The sequence below is a fragment of the Oncorhynchus clarkii genome, chromosome 19 (assembly GCF_045791955.1).
Source record: "Oncorhynchus clarkii lewisi isolate Uvic-CL-2024 chromosome 19, UVic_Ocla_1.0, whole genome shotgun sequence".
In the NCBI taxonomy this organism is placed as follows: Eukaryota; Metazoa; Chordata; class Actinopteri; order Salmoniformes; family Salmonidae; genus Oncorhynchus; species Oncorhynchus clarkii.
In genome coordinates, this window is record NC_092165.1 from 21,133,787 (window position 1) to 21,156,484 (window position 22,698).

A 22,698-nucleotide genomic window follows, 5' to 3' on the forward strand; every position below is an offset into this window, starting at 1 on the left:
AGGTTACATGGTTAGTTTAATCACATAATTATTATTATGATTATTACACATAGAATTGATTTGATAAATAACAGTCTTCACATTTAATAATAGTCCAGACTATCTATTTGACGCCTTGTGCAATGAATCTAAAATAGAATGAGGTTTTCATGATTGAATTAAGTATATACAGGGTGGCAGGTAACTTACTGGTTAGAGCGTTGGACTAGTAACCGAAAGGTCGCAAGATCGAATCCCCGAGCTGACAAGGTAAAAAAATCAGTCTTCTGCCCCTGGACAAGGCGGTTAACTCATTGTTCCTAGAACGTCATTGAAAATAAGAACTTGTTCTTAACTGACTTGCCTAGTTAAATAAAGTTAAAATAAAATATATATATATATATAAGTTGTGCAAACAGATTACTGTACAAACAGACTACTGTACAAACAGACTGCGTTAGATACGAATAGAGCCGTGTGGTGTGTGTGTTGCCCATAAGAAGTTGTCCCGGTTTCGCGTATCTGGTGACGTCAGTGTCTTGAGTTAACACTGTCAAACAAGCTCAGAATGAACACCCACAAGCTTACTATTATAGTCTTCGTTCAGCTTACTTTGGCCTACTCACTGAAACAAGAATGGAAGAGCTGTTAACATTCAAACAAATGTTTCTGTTGAACGTGTCCCACCTTCATTACCTACTTGGGCACTACAGTCCACGTTGGCTTGCCTATCTTACAACTCTGAGAGCTTGCAAGCACAGCTTTTAAGGCATCAAAAGCTTGCAATGCTAAGAGCCTTGACCACTCGGTTTTGAAGTTTGACCAGGAGCACTCACTCCAGTTAGAGGGTGCATTATCAGGTATTGAAGCATTGTGAGCTGACGCACAACAAAGATTTCTACCACAAAACCAAGATTCTAATGACCTCCACGGTCGAAGTAACTGTAAAGTACGTGGCCATTGAAACGACTTCCGCTACAATAGACCTGTTCTCTACGTTCCTGCACACAACCCACACAAAGTGTCAGAGCACAAGGGTAACAAAGGGTTAAAGGACAATCAAAATGTAGACCAATGATCCCTAGAAGTTCCACTATGTGAAGAACTAAAGCAAACAAAATTGAGAGAAGGGTCAGATATGTCACAAGGACTAGACGGGGAATTGCCAGACACCAGGTTCGCAGGAATTAACACCCCTAGCAAGGAAGTTAAAAATCTAATTTCTCCCGCTCTCACTTGAGACCCTATCCAGGGCCCACTTGATCAAGAAACAAGCCCACAGGCTTTGTCTATCGACTCTGATACAAAGGTTGGGAAGAAAAAAGGTCAAAAGCTAAGCTAAAACAAAGCCCACTCAAAATCAGTAAAGTTCATTTTTTTTCCACCATGAACAGAAATGGCACATCACGTCGATGCGAACAACTACTCCACTTTGTGGGGAAATCTAAACAGACATAACTGGAAGCAGTCCTGGAGGACTACACTTCGAGGTTTCACTCCGACTACCTCGCCTCTCACATTGAGTCATGCTGGAACTACACTTCCAGGACGTATCGCTCGTTCCCCCTGTGCATGTTACCAGCCTCGAATCTGAACCCCTGCTACTCTGAGCAGACTTGATGGATCGGTTACTCCCACTGATGGATTGGAAAACCAACCATGTAAGGTCACAGGCCACAGTGCCTTCTCCACTGACCACACTGTCTTCCCCTAACGCTAGCTGAAATGCAGTCATCCACGAGGGGAATCTGTTGAAAGCACCCCTTGGGAAAATGACGTTTCGAAACCGATCCAAGGAGATATTATGATATCGACACATCCCATCAGCAAACCTTATTGACCATTGTTTTCATGATTTCGAGCCAGCAGTCTCTGTGAATGAGCAACTTCCCTCCTCCTTGAAGTCGTGCAATACTGTAGTTGAGATTAACTTCTCTTGCCCGTCGGGCACTGGGGCCATCTCAGGAATTAAAGCATTGATGCGCAGAGTGTACTCTGCTTCCGATGATACATCTTACACTTTGTGAGGGAGTGTCACCCCTTACAATGACACTAATGGCGTCAGTCCAGCAACTGACCAGATGACTCCCACTCGTGAAACCCTTTGCGATATCACAGACAGATATCCTCGTCTCAGTTCGCAGGTGCTGAAGAGATTGCCACATGCAGACGAGGTGTTGTCTGACAGGCCTCGACAGCCACTGAGCATTTTGAAGCACAAACACCAGGAGATTTGGTTGAAAGGTCACAGACATTCTCATAACAATGCAGCCACTGACACCTCGCACATAGGGTCCAACCTTTTCGTTTGTGCCTCGGATACCAACACCAACCGCTGGGGGGGGGGGGATCCCGAGCCACAAAGTGGGGGGGAATAGTAGCCCAGACCCATGATGTGGCCGGTGGGGGTCGAGACTACGTGCAACACCGTACGAAGCCGCCAGAGCAGAAAACAAATCCAGTTGTAAACGCCCCTATGAGAACAGTGAGGAGCAGACATTATCCCCGTCTAGGGGCCTCTTAGAACACATCTAAGATATTATTGGCGTGTACCACACTGGTCGTAAAAGAAGTCCAGTAGACTTCCACCTCCAAAACAAATGTCAAAAATAGTCATGCCTTGACATGTGTAGGTTCAACTACAATACAACTAGTAAAATGCTCTTAATTCTTGATTCTACTTGAGACGCATATGTCTCAAGTAGGCACCTGGAAATGCAAATGCACTACGCTAAATGCTAAATGTACTCGTTAAAACTCAAACCTTGATCAAAATTCACAAGCAGGGTATTGAATTAAAGCTACACTCGTTGTGAACCTAGCCAACAAGTCAGATTTTTAAAATGCTTTTCGGCGAAAGCATGAGAAGCTATTATCTGATAGCATGCAACACCTCAAAATGCCTGAATGCGACGTAAACAAAGACTTTGCTTATCCGGCGCTGCACAAAACGCAGAAATAAAATATAAAACATTCATTACCTTTGACGAGCTTCTTTCTTGGCACTCCTATATGCCCCATAAACATCACTATTGGGTCTTTTTTTCGTTTAAATCGGTCCATATATACCCAAAATAGCTTTCTATGGAAGCTGTGTCATTCAGAAAAAAACATTGTTTTTAAACGCTGCGTCATTTTTTAAAATTAAAAAAGTCGACGATAAACTTTCACAAAACACTTCGAAATCCTTTTGTAATCCAACTTTAGGTATTAGTAAACGTTTATAATCTATCAAAATGATTACAGGGCGATGTATATTCAATAGCTCCTTGTCTGCAAATCAATGGCTGCCAATGTCCACATTCAAAGGATCCTGGTGGAGACCGGAAGAAACGGAATCCAGATAGTTGGATTTTCCAACAAAAAATTCAATTGAAAATGACGACAATGGCGACATCGTGTGGAATTTGTATGAATTGCATGCAGGTCGATATTACATTTTGTCCCCTTTTAACAACCCATGAAAGTGACTTATGGAAATTATTTTTAGCTTTCAGAGAGCAGTTTTTCTTGCGTTTTTCAATGAAACACACAATCTGTTATAGTCACAGCCGTGATTTAACCAGTTTTAGAAACTTCAGAGTGTTTTCTATCCACACATACTAATCATATGCATATACTATATTCCTGGCATGAGTAGCAGGACGCTGAAAAGTTGCGCGATTTTTAACAGAATGTTCGAAAAAGGAGGGGGTAGAAGTAAGAGGTTTTAATCATGTGTTCGAGTAGGATAACATTTCATAATAAATAAATAAATACATATCGTATATATGCAAATTGCAATTTCTTTTTGAATGAGCGGTCGTTCATGTAAAGTATTAATTTCTATGAGCGTAGTTATCAGCTATGAGTTTCCCGCTCTTGAGCAGTCCACAACCCCTTCCCTTTGTCTACCAAGCCGTCATACCGGCTTAGCCCACTAGGGACTTTCCTATCATTGTTTTTTTTTTTTTAACAGTATTTTTATTGGAATTTAACAATTTTCACCCATATTAAGAGATACAACAACAGAGACAAAGCACACAGAAAAAAAGAAGAAAAACAGCACCCACTTACACATATCTACGCGTATATATATATATACACATACACACATATACATACATACATACATACACACACCCATACATATACTCATGCGTATACATACACACATATACGCGTACGCACACACACACACCCACACATACGTACACCATTTTCCTCTTCTCGCTCGGTGCTTCTCTCACCCCATCACCATCATTGCGTCTCTCAATACATACATTTTAAACAAACTTACAAACAGAAATTAAACAAAAAAGCTCAGTTTAAACCAAGAGGTTAGGTTCCACACATGGAACGTACAGTGTAGTTCTGAAATACATACATCCCGTCATTCTACGAGAATCCTTGCAGCATAATAGCTGATACCTCAGGTTCTAGGTAATTTAGATAAGGTTCCCATACTTTGTAGAACTGGTCTGTTTTAGAATGCAATGTACATGTCAGATATTCCAGAGGCACCCATTCAAATAGTATCTTATGCCAATCTTTAATAGAAGGAACCTTATCACTAGTCCACTGTAAAAGGGTGTTTTTCCTCGCTGCGAATGTAAGGATGTTGTAAAGCCTCCTTTTACCCACAGAAGTAACCTGCCTACTAGGGAGACCTAACAGTAAAGAAACTGGGTCCAATTCTAGATCAACCCCTAGGATCTTTTCAATTTCTTGCAGAACACCAGACCAGTATCTTTGTATTTTGGTACATGACCATAAACAATGTGTTAGGGTGCCTGTATCAGTTTTGCATTTAAGACACTGAGGGGAAGAGGAAGTGGGGCTAAAAGCATGTCTGCGATTTGGGGATATATGCAATCTGTGTATTATTCTTAATTGGATTGCTCTAGTACGATTACATATAGATATTGTTTTTGCATATCTCCAAATGTCCTCCCACATTTCTTCGTCAATAGTAACAGACAATTCTTTCTCCCACACTTGTTTCACCCACTGTGTGTTGACAGCAGAAAGGGACCTTAAAGTATCATAAAACAGACTTACAGACATTTTCCTTTGTGGGAAAAAAAGCATTCTTTCAATGACAGACACATCAGGGTTACCAATTAAGGTGGTGCTCTTCAGGATATAATGTCTTACTTGTAGGAAGCGGAAAAAGTCCTGCTTTGGGAGTTGATATTTCTCGACCATCTGCTCAAATGACAACAAAATCTTATCAACAAATAAGTCATTTAGCCAGCTTTGCCCTTATTAAGCCAAAAGTTAAAGCCGGCATCCAGCAATCCGGGACTGAAATCTGGATTGTTAAGAATTGGGGTAAGAGCAGAGGTTAGTTTGGACCTTCCCAGGAAGCGTTGAACTGACCTCCATACTTTGAGTGTGTTAAGTGTAACGGGATTATTGCAGTGATCTTCTACAGACTTGAAACTTCTGAAAAATAAAAGATCCTGTAAGGGGTATTTTGAAAGAGAAGTCTCAATTCAATGTCTAACCAAATAGAGGAGTCATCATTTGTGATCCAGTCAGAAATATAACAAAGGTGGGCACACCATTGATATAACCTGATATTGGGCAGGTCCAAGCCGCCCATAGAACTTGGCAGCTGCAATATTGCCATCTTAAGTCTTGGTTTGCGTTTACTCCATATAAAGGAACTTAGCCATCCATTTACATCCTTTATTACCTTATTGGAGAGTAATACTGGGATCATTTGGATTGGGTAAAGTAGTCTAGGTAAAATGTTCATTTTCAAGAGGGATTTCCTATCATTGTTAACAAACAAACAGTAGATATTGGTTACTATGTATTTCTGTGATTAATAATTAAGCCAATTTGTGTATTGCTGATTCATTATGGAAACTAGGGTTCGTGCAGATAACCAATCATTTTTACAACGTCTGGAATGAGACTAATGAAGTAACAATTAATAATTCATTAAATAGAAGACGATTTCATCCGATATTAAAATATCTGAATAGTTATATTTGGAAAATTATAACTTTGTAATCAACATTTTCCGTGGTGCCCCGACTTCCTAGTTAATAGTCCAGACACAAAATGTGTAACTTATTTTGCACATAATGTTTCTGCCACCAACTCTTATGACCGAAAAGAGATTCTGGATATCAGGACAGTGATTACGCACCTCTTATTGGACAGAGATTTTCTCTTTAAAGAGTCGGACACAAATTATTTACTTCAGACACCTAACAAGGCCGTCACTCGCAGGAGAAAGAGACCTCATCCAGAGATAGCGCTCCTAGTTGCCAGGGACTTTAATGCAGTGAAACTACCTCATTCCTACCAGCATGTTAAACGTGCAACCAGAGGATACAAAATACAAATAAAAACTCTAGACCACCATTACTCCACACACAAAGCTCTCTCTCACCCTCCATTTGGCCAATCTGACCATAATTCTATCCTACTGATTCCTGCTTACAAGCAAAAACTAAAGCAGGAAGCACCAGTGAATCAGTCAATAAAGAAGTGGTCAGATGACGCAGATGCTAAGTAACAGGACTGTATTGCTAGCACAGACCAGAAGAATCCCAAAACATATTCCAATGGCATTGAGGACCACACCAGTCACTGGCTTCATCAATAAGTGCATTGATGACGTCGTCCCAACAGTGACCGTACGTACATACCCCAACCAGAAGCCATGGATTATAGGCAAAATCCGCACTGAGCTAAAGGGTAAAGCTGCCGCTTTCAAGGAGCAGGAAGCTTATAATAAATCCCACTATGCCCTCCGACGAACCATCAAACAGGTAAAGCGTCAATACAGGACTAAGATTGAATCGTACTACACCGGCTCCGACGCTCGTCGGATGTGGCAGTGCTTGCAAACTATTGCCCAGTGGCACAAGCTTACCAGACAAGCTAAATTACTTCTATGCTCACCGAGGCAAGAAACACTGAAGCATGCATGAGAGCGTCAGCTGTTCCAGATGACTGTGTGGTTATGCTCTCCTTAGCAAATGTGAGTAAGACCTTTTAACAGGTCAACATTCACAAGGCCGCGGGGCCATACGGATTACCAGGATGTGTACTCCAAGCATGCGCTCACCAACTGGCAAGTGTCTTCACTGACATTTAACCTCTTCCTGACTGAGTCTGTAATACCAACATGTTTCAAGCAGACCACCATAGTCTCTGTACTAGAGGTTGACCGATTATGATTTTTCAACTATTTATTATTTAAACGAAACCGATTATTGGAGTACCCAAAAAAGCTGATACCGATTAATTGGCCAATTTTTTTTAAATGTATTTGTAATAATGACAATTACAACAATACTGAATGAATACTTATTTTCACTTAATATAATACATCAATAAAAATCAATTTAGCCTCAAATAAATAATGAAACATGTTCAATTTGGTTTAAATAATGCAAAGTGTTGGAGAAGTAAAAGTAACATGTAAAAAAGCAAACGTTTGAGTTCCATGCTCAGAACATATGGTTGGTGGTTCCTTTTAACATGAGACTTCAATATTCCAAGGTAAGAGGTTTTAGGTTGTAGTTAATATAGGACAATTTTTATTTTATTTTTTACCTTTATTTAACTAGGCAAGTCAGTTAAGAACAAATTCTTATTTTCAATGACGGCCTAGGAACAGTGGGTTAACTGCCTGTTCAGGGGCAGATTTGTACCTTGTCAGCTCGGGGGTTTGAACTTGCAACCTTCCGGTTACTAGTCCAACGCTCTAACCACTAGGCTACCCTGCCGCTCTATACCATTTGTATTTCATATACCTTTGACTATTGGCACTATAGTATTGCCAGTGTAACAGTATAGCTTCCGTCCCTCTCCTCGCCCCTACCTGGGCTCAAACCAGGAACACATCGACAACAGCTACACTCGAAGCAGCGTTACTCATCGCTCCACAAAATACGTGGCCCTTCAAGGGGAATAACTACCCCAAGTCTCAGAGCGAGTGACGTTTGAAACACTTTTAGCGCGCAGACATGTCCCCCTGCTTAAGCCAGTACATGTCCAGGCCCGTCTGAAGTTTGCTAGAGAGCATTTGGATGATCCAGAAGAAGATTGGGAGAATTTCATCTGACCATATGACACCAAAATATAACTTTTTGGTAAAAACTCAACTCGTCGTGTTTGGAGGACAAAGAATGCTGAGTTGCATCCAAAGAACACCATACCTACTGTGAAGCATGGGGGTGGAAACATCATGCTTTGGGGCTGTTTTTCTGCAAAGGGACCAGGACGACTGATCCGTGTAAAGGAAAGAATGAATGGGGCCATGCATTGTGAGATTTTGAGTGAAAACCTCCTTCCATCAGCAAGGGCATTGAAGATGAAACGTGGCTGGGTCTTTCAGCATGACAATGATCCCAAACACACCGCCCGGGCAACTAAGGAGTGGCTTCGTAAGAAGTATTTTAAGGTCCTGGAGTGGTCTAGCCAGCCTCCAGATCTCTACCCCATAAAAAATCTTTGGAGGGATTTGAAAGTCCGTGTTGCCCAGCAACAGCCCCAAAACATCACAATGTGATTTTCTGGATTTTTTTTTCTCATTTTGTCTGTCATAGTTGAAGTGTACCTATGATGAAAATTACAGGTGGCTGACTAAATACTTTTTTGCCCCACTGTATATAAAAAATATATATATAAAAAAAAAAATAATAATAAAAAATAATAATAAAAAAATTTTTAAAAACGATTTCTGATTGTTATGAAAACTTGAAATCGGCCCTAATTAATCGGCCATTCCGATTAATCGGTCGACCTCTGTACCCAAGAACACTAAATGTAACCTGCCAAAATGACTACCAACCCGTAGCAGTCATACAGTGCTTTGAAAGGCTGGTCATGGCTCACGTCAACACCATTATCCCAGAAACCCTAGACCCACTCCAATTTGCATACTGCCCCAACAGATCCACAGATGATGGAATCTCTATTGCACTGCCCTTTCCCACCTGGAAAAAAGGAACACCTACATGAGAATGCTATTCAGTGACTACAGCTCAGAGTTCACCATAGTGCCATCAAAGCTCATCAGTAAGCTAAGGACCCTGGGACTAAACATTTCCCTCTGCAACTGGATCCTGGACTTCTAGATGGGCTGCCCCCAGACGGTAAGTGTAGGCAACAACACATCTGCCACACTGATCCTCAACACGGGGGCCCCTCAGGGGTGCGTGCACAGTCCCCTCCTGTACTCCCTGTTCACCCATGACTGCATGGCCAGGCACGACTCCAACACCATTACTACGTTTCAGATGACACAATGAACAGCTAATCAAATGGCTACCCAGACTATTTGAATTGTCGTCGTCCCCGCACCCCCACACACCCCCTCTTTTACACTGCTGCTACTCTCTGGTTATTATCTATGTATAGTCACTTTAACTCTACCTACATGTACATATTACCTCAATTACATAGACTAACCTGTACCGGTACCCCCTGTATATAGCCTCGCTACTGTTATTTTACTGCTGCTCTTTAACTATTTATTTGCATGTTTTACTTAACACTTATTTTTCTTGAAACTGCATTGTTGGTTAAGTAAGCATTTCACTGTAAGGTCTACTACATCTGTTGTATTCGGCACATATGACAAATACAATTTGATGCTCCCAGTATGCATGTTGAAGGGGGTGTGTCATCTACGATCATTCACTTCCCTTCAATTCAATTCCTGATGTTTACTCGAAAGATGAGAGAACCATTCCTTCACCTCAAATGTCTCCATACTTGATCTGCGGAAACACTAAGGAAGTGCTTGGGCTCCCATCGAAGAGAGAAGTTTGTCTGGCTCAGTAAAACCTAACAAATTGTTCGCAACACTGAAATGGGCAGAACACACCTCAATTCACACTATTGTTAGAAAATAAAACATGTTAGAAAATAATTTGAAATTGGCAAGTAACAAGTGACACACTGTTCTGTTGCATAACAATCACATTTTGGAACAGTAAGTGCATTCTGACATTAAGTGGATAAAACAACTCACGCTGGGGCGACCATTAGAGATGTTTGAAACTCACATGTGAAAAGGTTAAAGTAAACTTTTTGTCTTCAACATTCTAAATGCCCCATTGTGACATCACTTCCAATATTCTATTTTATTGACTGTAAAATTGACCTCTTTGTCAACCACTTAGGCAAAAAGTTAGAGCATATGCAATCTTACTCCAATTCTCTACTATTGAAATCGGAACAAAAATATCTGCTGACAATCAAAAGTTACAGCAGTTTGTATAAAGTATAAAGTGATGAAAAGTAGCTAGCTAACATCAGCGAACAGCTCTGTCTCTTCACTGAGCTCCCAAACAGAGCCATTGCTATGGATTCTCTCACACACAGAGGAGCACATGGGTCAGTGAAGGCAATGATTGAATTTAGAACGTACTGACGATGAAGAATTGTGAACACCAAGAAAGAAGCTACTTCCTTCTCAGGATCATACATCATGCTCTAAATAACTTAACTGGCTAGTTTTCCTGTCTGTCAAGAGAAGGGTGGGTTGTACATTGGTCCAGCTACCCTGATTGGATAGGGCGAAGCCGTCTCCGTTCACTCGCTTCATATTTCACCTAATCACTTCTGATCGCATGTTTCCGTCTAATCATTTAGATTACTGCGGCCTCCTGTCAGCCTGCTACTATGATAAATCATCAGGCGAGGAACGTTTGCTAGCAGCTATCAATGTGAATTATATCCAACATATATTATGTTTTGAGTACAAGTCACACACACACACCTCTGCACACTGCTCCTAATCTGCAGCTTTTTTGTTCTATAAATCTGCAGATAGATGTTGGCAAAATACCTATTTAGGCATTATAAAACACTTTTTTTCCCCTGTTCACGAATATCAACTGTCAGTTTATGGATACGATTACGAATAAGAGTATAGCCAGGTTGTCACACCCCTAACAACAACACACTAGAATCTGATACGTAGGGTAAAGGGAAACTTTCTAGTTTTTAAATTGCGTGTGAAAACGTCTTTGTTTTTACACGCATTAACATAGAGATTTTAATATGAAGGAGAGTTGTGTAGCCTATTCAGTTCAGTCAGTCAGCATCAGTGATTTTTTATTTTTTTTTCTGAAACGGCACAGGACTGTCACGGTCTGTGTGTGTGTGTGCAGTGTGCGTGTAGGTCTACACTTTGTGTAGCCGTTAGCGATGATGCTAATGATAAACTACTTCTGGTGGAGATGGAGAGGCTTTCCCAAAAACCTTCTCAATTAAATGCTAACTACGAAGTGGCCCATGCATACCTGGTAGAATATATGATTATTTAAATCGATCTAAATGGCCATTTGCTTTGCAAACTCATGCAAAACACACCCAAAACCTACATTTCTATTTTTCCCCAGACCTCAAAAGGGGCCCCTGATGTAGGTTTAAGCATTGTTGTGGATTTTATAGGGCCCTATGTATGCTATGCTCAGTTAACTTGTGTGTGTGTGTGTGTGTCCCTTGGGTTTAAAGGTGCTCAGAGGGAAGGGGTTCTCCTTTTCCCGCCAGTGGGTCCCTCTTCTCACTGATCTCCCTCCAGCCCAGACAGGACATTTTTGTTTATTTATATAAAAACTTAAACAATGCCTCATTGTCTTCTGTGCTCTATTATTACAGTTTAGATATACTGTCGTATTCTAGTAGCAGAGTGTATACAAGTGTAGTAGTCAGAGTGTAGTTATTTCTGATTAAATGTGTGATCTAACTGCCGCACAGTCAAAAGTAATGTTTAATAAAAATATATATTTCACTAGGCAAGTCAGTTAAGAAAAAAATTATTATTTACAATGACAGCCTACAGCAGCCAAACACGGACGACGCTGGGCCAATTGTGCGCCGCCCTATGGGACCCCCAATCACGGCCGATTGTGATACAGCCTAATAAAGGTTGATATAGTAGTACATCAAAGTAAATCAGACCAATAATTTTTCTACATTTACCTTTGACTATATGTACAGTGACTCCGTTGTTTTACATAGTCAAGTACCACAAAAATACTTTCAAAGAGCTAAAGCAAGTCCCACAACTTTACTTCATGTAAAGTTACCATCTAGTTCATTGTGATCTTACAGGCAAAACTGATCCTAGATCAGCACTCCTACTCTGAGATGCTTCATGAATATGTGTCTGAGGGGGGTGGAGGTGACCTTCTTACTATTGAAACTCTATGGTTTATGCAGAGGTATTGTTCTGATACATAGAAAGGTCTCTTCACATACAATAGCCTAGCCTGGTGCTCCAGTCCGTTCGTGTTTTAGCCAACTTCACACTCCATCTCTCTTGTCTCTGTGGTCTTTAGAGTGTGGACACTCTAGTGCCTCCAGTCCAATCCTTATCACTCATTAATTCCCAGTGGAGGTGCATCTCTCATATTTCCTGTCGGCTTAAGGTCATTTACCCAGCAGTGCTCCCACTTTAAAGGGGCAATCTGGAATTAGTACATACATGTTTTAACTCAATTGGATGGCCAGTTCTTAGCTGTTTAGCAAAAAAGTGTCAGGGAGTCAGCTTTGTTGTTGTTTGAATCTCAGATTGCCCCTTTAGGGAGCCTCGTAGGCTTAGTGCCAGAATGGACAGGGCCTGACCCACCCACTGTGGTCGATACTGAATCGTATTGGCACAGCTTCTTAGGGACAAAATGGGTCACAATCCAAAGCAAAATGTAATCTGTTATATGGAGTGTGTACCGAAATGTTGGACCAGTTTTCAATTAACTCTGCCTATTTCCTGTTTCCATTTAACACGACTATTTTCTTAGGAAGCACGTTTTATTCTCAAAACCAGAAAAACACACTGACAACTCACCTGTTCTGACAGTCTGAGTATGCCTGTGACTCACAAAGTAGACAGTCCGGAGAGTATATCCAAGTGTTGACTTTTGACATCGGGACGAGATGGAGGGCCAAGCTCACAGTGCCTCGGGACACCATTAGCATTCAGAGCTAGCGCTGCATGTCAAAAAGCCACTACGTCAAAGAAACAGGGTCGATGGAGGAACGGTGACCACAAGTCAGAAAAAACTAACGTCTCAAATTCATTTTTCATAGACTTAAAGGTCTGTGCTGTGTTGATAGGTTTTTGTCTGTGGAGATTGACCAATGTGCTGGATTAGGTGACCCAGACTGTAACGTAATAGTTACTGTGAATGTCGAAACACAAAGACACAGTAAATCCTCCATTATCTTGCTATAAACGCACTCCGAGTTTGTACCCATAGTACAGTATGTGTGTACTATGTGTGTTTTGATGAATTATATGTCCCCGTAGTACACTAACCCTCAACCACCTCAATTTAGTGATTTTTTGGCACTTTGAAGATAGATTGATTATTGTGTACTGGCTTTTTGATTATCTTTGAAAATCCTAGTGGATGGCTTATATGGCATTGCTACTGCCTTAAAGTTCCTGAGACCTGAAGCACTGTCACCCCAGAAACAAAGATACCTTTTCTTGGTCAGTGGTACAGACAACAGACAACGTAAGTACGTTGTGTTGTTGTGTCGTGGGTTATAATCCCGGGTCAGCTCTGGATTTACCTTCCTCTTGGCCCGGAGCTGGCCGTGGTAGTTGTCAGATGAATCCCCTGGGATCTCTCCCCCCCACAGAGTCACCCCGACGATGGTGTAGGTGATTCCCATTACCATTAGGGGCAGCAGGTAGACCAGTACCATCACAATGATATGAAACCTGGGCATGACAGGGAGAAAAACAGAATGTAAACAAAGATGAAACAACAATGAGCAAAATGGCACTGGCCCATTTTTTAAGTGGATATGCAGGCAGAGAATTAACGGATGAGAGGAAGGAGGAAAATAAGAGTGAGGTAAACTAGACAGGCATGATAAAAAGAGCCGTTCAAATCTCAGAGAGAGAAGAGAGGACCAGTGTGCACTTCCAGAAAGGAGAAAAGCAGAAGGGAAGAGAGAAGAGATGACATGTTTATACTGTAACACAACAAAAAGGAGTGAGGTGAGATAACACATTGAGTTGTAGAGAGAAGAGTGAAAAGGGTTATGCTAAGCTAGCCCAGAGCAGGCAAGCTAATCATCTCTCTCTCAACTGGTACAGTCACATGTTTCCATTGTCACAGCCAATGTGTGATGAGCGCTCTGGCACAATATGATGCTGCCATAATGCATCATAATGCTGCCATAATACAACCCTAAACAAGGCCATGAGCTGAAATATCAATAAATTCACTTTTCTATCAACTTCCACTGTCCTCCAAGAGTTGCTGAATATGCTCCTCACTTCAGTTTGCTCCTCAATTCATGCACCTTGGTTGGAGAGCGAGTTAGCGGCAGTGTTCCCATAATACATAAGCTGCCATAAAGTGTAACCATGTAAAACGGAGTGAAATTAAGAGGCTTATGATGATAAAAGAGGCTTAGGGTGATAAACATGTCTCATATGAAGTAGTCGTATAGAAGTCTAGAATGAGGTGGCCTGGTGCGATGTACCGCTGCCCGCATAGGTTCAGATCTGGACTACTGCTCTTTCAGCACTCTCCTACCTTTCACCTCTATCGCTCTCTATCCAAATAAAAAAATTAAATACTTCAAAGATATATAATGCATACTTTTTTAAAGGCTTGAATGAGGCTAGTCTACAAAAGAGGCTACAGGGCTAAAGGTGTCGTGACTCACATGAAGGGGTCGTCCTCCTTGCGGGGCCAGGCCACGTAGCAGATGGTTCGGCGGGGCAGGATGCGGATGGTGGAGTAGAAGCAGAGTGGGAAGGCCAGCACCACGGCCAGCGCCCAGATACACATGATCACCACCTTGGTGGCTGTAGCCGACAACCGGGGCTTCAGAGGGTGGATGATGGCCATGTACCTGCAGGGGTCAAGACGTTGAAATCAAATCAAATTGATTTATATAGCCCTTCATACATCAGCTGATATCTCAAAGTGCTGTACAGAAACCCAGCCTAAAACCCCAAACAGCAAGCTATGCAGGTGTAGAAGCACGGTGGCTAGGAAAAATCTCCTAGAAAGGCCTAAACCTAGAAAGAAACCTAGAGAGGAACCAGGCTTTGATGGATGGCCAGTCTTCTTCTGGCTGTGCCGGGTGGAGATTGTAACAGAACATGCCCAAGATGTTCAAATGTTCAGAAATGACCAGCATGGTCAAATAATAATAATCACAGTAGTTGTCGAGGGTGCAACAAGTCAGCACCTCAGGAGTAAATGTCAGTTGGCTTTTCATAGCCAATCATTAAGAGTATCTCTACCGCTTCTGCTGTATCTAGAGAGTTGAAAACAGCAGGTCTGGGACAGGTAGCACGTCCGGTGAACAGGTCAGGGTTCCATAGCCGCAGGCAGAACAGTTGAAACTGGAGCAGCAGCACGGCAGGTGGACTGGGGACAGCAAGGAGTCATCATGCCAGGTAGTCCTGAGGCATGGTCCTAGTGGGGTCAAAGGTCAAACATAAGGTAAGGGACAGGGGGATAGGTAGTCAGTTGTACAACGGAATGCATTCAACTGAAATGTGTCTTCCGCATTTAATCCAACCCCTCTGAATCAGAGGAAGTCCTCTCTTTCAGGGTTTGTGGAGTCTTGGAAGTCCCATACATGAATTTTGTTTTTGTAGTGGCAAATTACATAAATGAATGTGTGAATGTTATTTTGTTAAAATGTTACATTTTTGACATGCAATTTGAATTATTTAATTCAATTCCTGTACTGAATTGAGAAGGAATTGACTGCATCCTTGCTCCTGTCTTTGTCTCTAGTGTTTCCAAAACACAAAGACATTCAGAAATCCACTTGTGGTCTGGCAGTTTCTATTGTAACGTTGATTCATTCAAATCAAACAAGAGGCTTTGGGGCAAAGCCACGGACAAAGCTGAAACAATGGATCGTCCAAATTAGTAGGAGATTACTCTGAACACACTGTAAGCCTGGGGACACATTTTATTATGCTGCTGCGTCCTCTTGTTTGCCTCACTTTATGACGGTCCATTACTGAGAGTCACGGCATGTTGATGCTAATGCTAATTAGCATCTCCTTTCCTTGAATGAAGCACCTCGGACTCTGTTTCTGATAACTTTCAGAGCCCTGGCTGCCATCTCAATCACGGTTGGAAAACTTCCAAAGGGCCAGAGAGCAGTCCCTCAACTCGTCTGTAATCAATTGGTATTTAGTCTGAGGGCCCTGGTATTGAGATGAGAGGAATTCAGAATTAATCAATTACACTTCAGTAGCAGTGTCTGTGCAGTGCAGTGCCACGCAGGGGGCTGCTCTTTCAGGGCTTCAATGTATTTCATCACAGAAATCTCATTATGGTGTTTTCCTGAGGTCTTAGGTTTGCATCACAAAATTAGCAATTAAAGAATTTGAGCGTTTCATTCATTAAAAGCCCAGTGCAGTCAAAAACGTGTGTGTGTTATATATATATATATATCCACACTATGAGGTTGGAATAATACTGTGAAAATTATAATGACCTTTTAAGTGAAAGAGCTGTTTGAAAAGACCGCCTGAAATCAGCCTGTTTGGCGGGATGGAGTTTTGGCCTGCCTGGTGACACCACCTCTCTGCCAATAACAGCTAACTTGCTCTTTATTAAGAAGCTATTCTTGTTTCTTTTTTACAATTTTAGTTGAAAATATTCACAATAAAATGTACTTAATTGTTACCCAGAAATTATTTGATACTGAGATAAATACATCTGCATTGGATCTTTAATGATTTTCAGAGTTGTAACTTGCATAGTCTCAGCCATTAACATCAGTTAGAGGCTACTGCGCCTAACATGACCATCTAAGAATAACGAAGAACACTGAAGTCGGAGACTTGCTTGAAGAGTGTCAACTACCAACAATGGTAAATCAGTCCCATCTCAAAAAATACACTCGCTGACAGACTGGCACCTCGTCACACTCTTCCCTCCAAACGAGTGTGTGAGGATGTCTTGACGTTTTTAATCAAAGGTGTGTATAGGAGTCTTATCCGAGGTGCTGTTCACACAGCAAATGCATTTCACTTCCACAGGAAATAGGGATGGAGGGGTGGCACATGTACGGGTGGCCACCACATTGCAACCCGGTGCCATTTCCAAGGCGACACACTGTCTGGATTGCGCTGCGCATCAGTTCAGCCATGAAACAAGTAGGACTGGAGGTTGTGTGTTTCAATCTGGGTCAAATCTATGTTCTCTTTATCGCTGGCATTGGGTGATGAAATCGAAGGGACACTTAAAAAGACGGAATTTGTCTGCCTCGGCTGCAGGAAGGTCATTGGGAGCAGAGCCTAAAGGGTGCGCCTTTTGTGTTGTCGCCAGAGCTGCAGGAGATACCAGTGCCTCACACTCACTACTTCTCCTCCATTATCACACCATAGCTCTAGAGTATGATGTAACATGGGGATATTCATCAATATCGAATCAGCCAGAGTCCCATTTGATATGATAATCTCATTAAGTGACACCACAGAAGAGGAAGAGTCATTGAGGGATGTATGTGTTTTGTGTGTGCCAAGCCACTTGTGTTTGATGCAAGGGTATGTGGATGCCTTTGATGGAAGTGTGTGCGTATATGTGTGTGTATTCAGTGCAAGCATGTGTGTGTGTGTTTTTTATTTTTACAAGCCCAGTCTGGCATCTGGCTGTGGCTAGGGTATAAACAACCCTTTAGGCTTGTGGAGTTAGGAAACAATTCCTGTCTTGTCTGTCTCATCTCTTTAGCAGACCATCGGAGAATGGTGTCAACAGAAGGACAGCAACTCATAGTGTTTGACTGACACCCCATTGAGTGAATACTATTCAGTTAAAATGCCAATTCCAATCAATCTGCTGTAAAATGAGTGAATCATTTAAATTCACGGCAACCAATCAACCACAGAAATAAGAGCAGAGCCGAGATGACTCTGTGTATACCATGCATACGCTGTATATCAATGCACTTCATACACCAGATCAATTTGTGCTACAGCCAGCTCCTATGATCATAATCAAGCCATGTTTGACATGACAAGGTGTAACCGGTGTGAAATGGCTAGCTAGTTAGCGGGGTGCGTGCAAATAGCGTTTCAAATTGGCGACATCACTTGCTCTGAGACCTTGAAGTGGTTGTTTCCCTTGCCCTGCAAGGGACGGCTTTTGTGGAGCGATGGGTAACGATGCTTCATGGGAAGCAGTTGTTGATGTGTGCAGAGGGTGCCTGGTTCGAGCCCAGGTAGGGGCGAGGAGAGGGACGGAAGCAAAACTGTTACATTGGTGCTGTGACATGAATCACTGGTTGCTGCGGAAAAGGAGGGTGAGTGTAACCGGTGTGAAATGGCTAGCTAGTTAGCGGGGTGGGCACTAATAGCATTTCAATCGGTAACGTCACTCGCTCTGAGACTTCGAAGCACCATTACCCATCACTCCACAAAAGCCGTCCCTTGCAGAGCAAGGGAAACAACCAGTTCAATGTCTCAGAGCGAGTGGTGTCATGGATTGAAACGCTGTTAGCGCGCACCCCGCTAACTAGCTAGCCATTTCACACTGGTTACAAAGACATAACAAGTCCATAGGAATTGACAAGACAGCACAGATCCAAGCATACTATAAATATTTAACTACACGCAATTATCTAAGAGGTGGTGTTTCTCTGCATGGTCAACTGATGTGAAGTGGAGGCACAATAACACAACCCTCTGAGGCACCTCCATTACTGGAATGGATGTGTGTAGGCTTCCCCAGTAACACCCCCTGAAGATGCCATTAATAAGTTATTTGCGTCTGAAAATGAGCAATAATAGTGCGGGCTTGCGCCTATTTGTCAAACGACTGATTAGTTATTTCCAAGCTGTCTTGGCGGGGCATTTTCCAAATGTAGGTTTTGGTTTCCTTGAGTATAAGTAAAGTAAAATGGATACTGGTGTTTGTGTTGATAAATGTAATTTTCCCTTTTGGTCGTTTGAGTGTATACCTACACACAGGCGCACTCGCAAGCGTGTACACACACACACACACTGCCACCCCCTACACAGATGCAAGCATTTGCACAAAATACTCTGCCACCCCACATGCAAGCTTGCCATCAGTGTCGTGTCTATCTGACGTTCTACTTGCTACACAGAGCGTGTTGTTTTCAGAGTGGATGAGCAGAAGGGAAAAGCGTCCTTATTCTATTTTTCCCTAGTGTACCATATTCATTGATTATGCGTAAATGCAATAGCTTTAGTCCAGTTTTTCGCAAGTACTCATTAACTTGTTGCTAGTGGTCGTACTAAATGATCCTCTAATTGCACAAGATTCTTTTGTATACAATGTGAAAATAATCTATGTAGCTAGATAGCTAGAGTTTCTTCTCACTACTATTTCCTTGGCTTCATAAATCTTAGTATGTGGATGCGAGCACAACATGGACAATATAGCAGCTTTCATTGATTTCAAAGGAATCATTCGCTCAGTGGCTGACGGCAACGCCAGATACCCGATGGCTATAGTGTAGCAGGGCCATAATGATGACAAACCAAGTGTCAGGCTTCTGTAGCATGTTCTGGCATATCAGTAATTATATGCCAGAACATGCTACAGAAGCCTGACACTAGCTTTGTCTAGATTTACAGTTTGAATCACAAGGACATTTCCAACACACAACCTGTAATATAGCTGTGCTCTGGATTGATGTCAGCAGTCTGGATATTCCATGTCTATTGATATGACTGCCAAGGTAAGTTCAGATGGAATATAATATTTTTCACCTCCCCTGACTTCCGTGAATAAGATGAAAAGCATTACTAAGTTCACGGTTACTAATAGTTTTAATCGTTTCATTATCTTCTGTGGTCGGTGCTGCTTTGAACCTCTCGACTGCCTCACACACACAAAAAAAGGTATAAATGTGCGCACATGCGTGTACGCAGGCTTCCACATACACAAATTCATGATTACACATGCAATATACTGCCTTCCCCAGCAGACACACAATATCCCAGCAGACACACAATATATAACCCCCCCCCCCCCCCACACACACACACACACACACTACTGCCTGGATAGAATAAACAATGAAATGCACATTTCCTTAAACAGGAAAAAATGTAACCATGGTGTGTGTGATCTCAATTCAATAACAATTTAAGGGAGATGGAGGGATACCAATTCCCTACAACCTCATCACCATGTAGAGCGAATCCTGATTTCTTTTACTGGGAGAAAATGCTTGTAAAGAATCATGAGACGTGTTGAATAATAACGTTTATAGATCATCATAATTAATAAATACCGTTAGTGATTTAAAAAGTAGGCATGATCAGCATCAGTTGCCTACCTATCCACGGCAATTGCAGTCATCGAATAGATGCTTGCGAACACCGAGGTGACGGGGAAAAAGTTTTGAAACCTGCAATAAGCCTCTCCGAAGTACCAGTCTCCGTGGGCAGCGTATATGAAATTAATTAAAGTGTTGAAGGCGGCCATAGATGCGTCCGAAAATGCTAAGTTCAAAAGGAAATAGTTGGTGACTGTCCGCATTCGTTTGTGGGCGAGAATTATCCATATGACAATGAGGTTTCCGAACACAGCCACCGCCAAAACGGAGCTATAGGCGACCGACCACAGGGCAATGCGCCAAGGCGGCTGAACAAACTGATTCGTAAAGTTCCCCGTAGTTATGTTCGATCCATTGAGTGCCACAGCTGCCATTCTGACTTCTATGTTCACTTCCTACTGTGGAACAAGTCTTTTTTTCTGGCTGTGTCCTTGAAATGTTTGGAGAAACAGAGTAGATAGCTGCACCACTGCGCGCAACGCACCTCTCCGCAAAACGCCAGTATAAATATTCTCAACTTTGAATAAAACGACCGGTCAACTTCGACTCCACCGCAGTCGACTGACCACATCCCATTTAGATTTTTAGTTTTGAATGCACGCCACTATTTCGGTAAAGATGGCAAGATGCGAAGTATAGTTTCCATTCGCATCCTGTTGAATGTGAGCGCGATGGCACGGCGGAGCCCCCAAGCCTCTGCAGTATAAACTGTGCGCGCACATAATGACGTACCCCAGTTTCAGCTGGCACAAATAGGCTAGAAAGCTCGATTGATTCTGGCACTGCTGGTTTTAAACTCGGTGAAGGACAAATAGGTCAGATCAGGCGTCTGCCTACGCTCAGTGAACCTAAAAAAAACACAATCCCGAGTGACAACATGTTTGGGAATCACTCCACAATCATTCAAATATCAGACAGCAAATCCATATTGTTTCATCTTCTTACTACATTTGATTAATTCTGTCAAACAACTAGGTCTTCGATTTGTTACTGATATTTTTGCAAATATTTACTTTGGAGAGATGTTTAACCGTTCTAATCTAAGTGCAAACAGTAGCCTGTTATATACCTTAAATGTTTCCACCATGGCATGCATCTCCTGTTAGGTTGATGCAGCTTCAGGCCCAGAGTATATATTACAAAAAAATAAACTTCAACAAAATCACTTGACACCTAAATGCATATGGTTAAGGTCCAAACATTTAAGACACCCTCGCCATTGTTGGGGGCCGGTCCAAATGATAAGCCAAGCGGTCGGTTTTGCGAGTGTACCATTATGTTTACTCTGGGCCTGAAACTCCCCATAATTCAATTCGCGACGATTGTACATCTGCAAAGAAAAGTCCGCGAAAACTTCAAAACAACATCAATGGAGAAGTCAACACACAAGTGTAAGTAAAAACGAAAGCAAATCATTCCGAAATTGTGCTACTAATGCACAAACACCTCTCGTAAAAAGTAAATATGTTTTTGTTTGGTTATCTTTTTGAAATTGTAGAAATAAAACATTTTCTTTCTTCAGAAGTTCCAGCTAGGCAGCCTAACTTTAGTTAGCTAATTCATTTGCTAGTTATCATACAGTAGGCGTATATTAATAATTATATATTTAATATAAGTAGACATGCACTCACAATTGACTCTGGCGCATATAAAGCCACCGCTGGCAGAAAACACAATCATCGCAGGATGAAGGAGTGATGAGTTTCCGGCCAAGGGTGGTACATTTAAAAAACAATTACTTCTTCCCTCTTCTTTTATTTTTATTTTTATTTTTAATTAACAACAAATCAATACAGAAAGTACATGAGGGAACACAAGTATATATAGATTATATACAATGGACAATCGAGCTAGGGGGTACAATATCACATTACAATTACACAAGGACCTTAGGGGACATACATACACTTATAATTCTAACAGCTTTTTTGTGAGTAGAGTATTTAATTGTCTTAAAATACAGTTCAAATTATTTTTGTTAGGTAAGAAAATGTGTTTTTTTGTTTGTAAATTTACATTTGTGTATATGAAATTTGGCCAAAAGAATAATGAAATTAATTACATAAAAATGTTTCAGCTTATTTATATCCTATGTAAAGAATCCAAGCAGTACATCTCTCCACAATAGTGCAAAATCTTTATAAATGTGTTCAATTAGAAATCTACTGATGTCTTGCCACAGTTTTCTTACATGAATACAATGTCACAAAAGATGCAACACTGTTTCTGGGTGGTCATTACAAAAGGAGCAATTTGAGTTGATGTTTTCCTTAAACTTCTTCATATAGTGGTTGGCAGGATAATATTTATGAATCATTTTAAAGGAAACTTCCTTAATTTTGATAACAAGTAGGAATGTTTGTGGCAACATCCAAACTTTTTTCCAACAGATATTATCAATAAATCCATTCCCATAAGGCATGACTTAAGGTATAGATACAACATCCTGCT

General features: G+C 41.5%; 1 protein-coding gene across 1 annotated transcript in view; it reads right to left on the reverse strand.

Moving 5' to 3' along the window:
* LOC139374161 (neuromedin-K receptor-like) overlaps nucleotides 1-22,698 on the reverse strand; it is a 45,729-nt gene that overhangs the window by 17,252 nt on the left and 5,779 nt on the right. Inside the window, exons 2-4 of the mRNA XM_071115171.1 lie at nucleotides 20,248-20,583; nucleotides 14,629-14,817; nucleotides 13,519-13,669 (exon numbers count right to left, since the gene is read on the reverse strand). Coding sequence (XP_070971272.1) covers nucleotides 13,519-13,669; nucleotides 14,629-14,817; nucleotides 20,248-20,583 — 676 coding nt within the window. The remainder of the gene's footprint in view (nucleotides 1-13,518; nucleotides 13,670-14,628; nucleotides 14,818-20,247; nucleotides 20,584-22,698) is intronic.